We start from the raw sequence: 2116 nt of genomic DNA, 5'->3' as shown, positions 1-2116 counted from the left end.
AGTGTTTTGATTGTGATGCAGATATTACATGCCTGTTTTTTTTTCTACTTGTCTGATTTTTAAAAATTCAACATCTGTCTTAAGGTCTGATCAGAATACTTCATCTGTGATACCTTTTTGAAGTTTACTGATTATTATTATAGCATCAATGAATATCTTTATCATTTATTTCCGATGTGTAATTTGGCTGACTTATGCCTACAGGGTTATGTGATCTACCGTGTTCGTGTTAGACGCGGTGGAAGGAAGAGGCCAGTGCCCAAAGGTATTGTCTATGGTAAGCCCACTAACCAGGGTGTCACTCAACTGAAATTCCAGCGCAGCAAGCGGTCTGTTGCGGAGGAGAGGGCGGGGAGGAAACTGGGTGGCCTGAGGGTTCTGAATTCGTATTGGATCAATGAGGTTCACACTTTAAAAACATTTAATCAGATTCATTTATTTTGTTTTCTGAAACATTATCGATGCATCCTGGTGCACTAAAATCTCGATTAAAATCTGCTTGTGCAAATACTGGGAGATTCCTTTTTGCCCCACATAGTGCGACCGAAGTAGCCTTGAGGAATTCTATCCTGGTGCCAGTGTGTTGGTCATTTGAGGATCATCAAAAATGTTTCTGGCACCTTTCAAGTTAACACTGCTCTGTTTTTTTCTTTTTGCCCCACGTAGATGAGACCGAACTAGCCTTGAGGAATTCTATCCTGTTGCCAGTGTGTTGGTCATTTGAGGATCATCAAAGTTGTTTCTGGCACCTGTCAAGTTAACACTGCTCTGTTTTCTCAATACATCTTCAGATACTCATTTAATATCGTGTGCTAACTGCTAATGGTGTAGGATTCAACATACAAGTACTTTGAAGTTATTCTGATTGATCCAGCCCATACGACAATCCGGAAAGACCCAAGAATCAATTGGATCTGCAATCCTGTCCACAAACACAGGGAACTTCGGGGGCTTACATCTGCTGGAAAGAAGTTCAGGGGTCTCCGAGGAAAAGGCCATCTGCATCACAAAGCTCGTCCTTCGAGAAGAGCTACCTGGAAGAGGAACCAGACTCTGTCTCTACGCCGGTATCGTTGATCTTTATGATTTTTTTGGGTTTCCGCAAATCTTGTATTTGCTGGTAAGAGTTGTTTGCTACTTGAGAAGAAGCCTTCTATCTTATTCAGTTATTTGATAGCCATTTCTGAGTTAGAAGTGCAGCAGCTCTTGCTTGATCTGCTATCTACTTTTAATTTTTATTATTTGTGTTTCCTAAAGACTTCTCTGCAGAATTTGTAGTTTATCTGAGGAAAATTTAGAGGTTTACATGTGTCTTTGACATTTGGTCCAGTTGAATGATAAGAAGTGAAGACCTTGATATTGTTGCCAATTCTATGTCTTGTTTTAGTGAAACATAAGCGTACATAGTGATATATAGTAAAGTAAAGCTCGTGTTTAATTTAGCCAAATTTTAATTGAAACAATTTCAATTATTCATGTATAATATATATCTTTACTCCATTTTCGAATGTCATTCATTTTAAAATAAACAAATATTAGTCTAAGAAACCCGTCTTATTTGGATGAATGATATTTAGGTACATTCATTAACAAAATTAAAATTATGAACATTTTCGTATTATTATTATTATTTTTTGGGAGTGTGTATGAAACGAATTAAATAAACAAATTATGGGAATATGGGTGATATCCCATGATCAATAAATTAATTATCTCCTGTTCTTCTCGTTTTTTCATTGGCCCACAAAATACTTAAGTCGGGGGAGAAAAAAAAGTTAACTTGGGTTAAAACGGATCCTTGGTTGTTTGTCAATCACGCTTATTACCATAGTCATAATAGAAAACCATTTTCCAAAAATGTTCTTTAACTTTTTCCCATAATTTCACGGTCCTTCTCTGAAAAACAAACCACCCCAAATTCACCAAGATCTGGCAGAAGAACATAGAAGTTCATACATGGTGTCTAACAAATCGAAGGCTGCGGTTCCACATCCACAAAGACGTCTGGAAATTGATTTCTCTTTTGCTCAACAATATGATTTCTTTGACAAAATCTCTCGCTTTCAAAGGGATTTGAAGTCGTACGCTTCGACAAACGACTCTTTTGAGTGTTGGA

At 37.2% G+C, this 2116-nt stretch overlaps 1 protein-coding gene across 1 annotated transcript; it reads left to right on the top strand.

The window, feature by feature from the left end:
- Nucleotides 1–204: 204 nt before the first annotated feature.
- On the top strand, nucleotides 205–1077 carry LOC140966666 (large ribosomal subunit protein eL15-like; the record flags this gene model as incomplete). Its single annotated transcript, XM_073426919.1, has 2 exons — nucleotides 205–402; nucleotides 832–1077. Coding segments are annotated over 2 exons (444 nt in total), but the record flags the coding sequence as incomplete, so codon positions are not given.
- Nucleotides 1078–2116: the final 1039 nt, after the last annotated feature.

This window comes from Primulina huaijiensis, unplaced genomic scaffold, assembly GCF_012295235.1.
Source record: "Primulina huaijiensis isolate GDHJ02 unplaced genomic scaffold, ASM1229523v2 scaffold207610, whole genome shotgun sequence".
NCBI classification, from domain to species: Eukaryota; Viridiplantae; Streptophyta; class Magnoliopsida; order Lamiales; family Gesneriaceae; genus Primulina; species Primulina huaijiensis.
The sequence above is the reverse complement of the archived record's forward strand: the minus strand, read 5'-3'. Positions and strand labels throughout refer to the sequence as shown.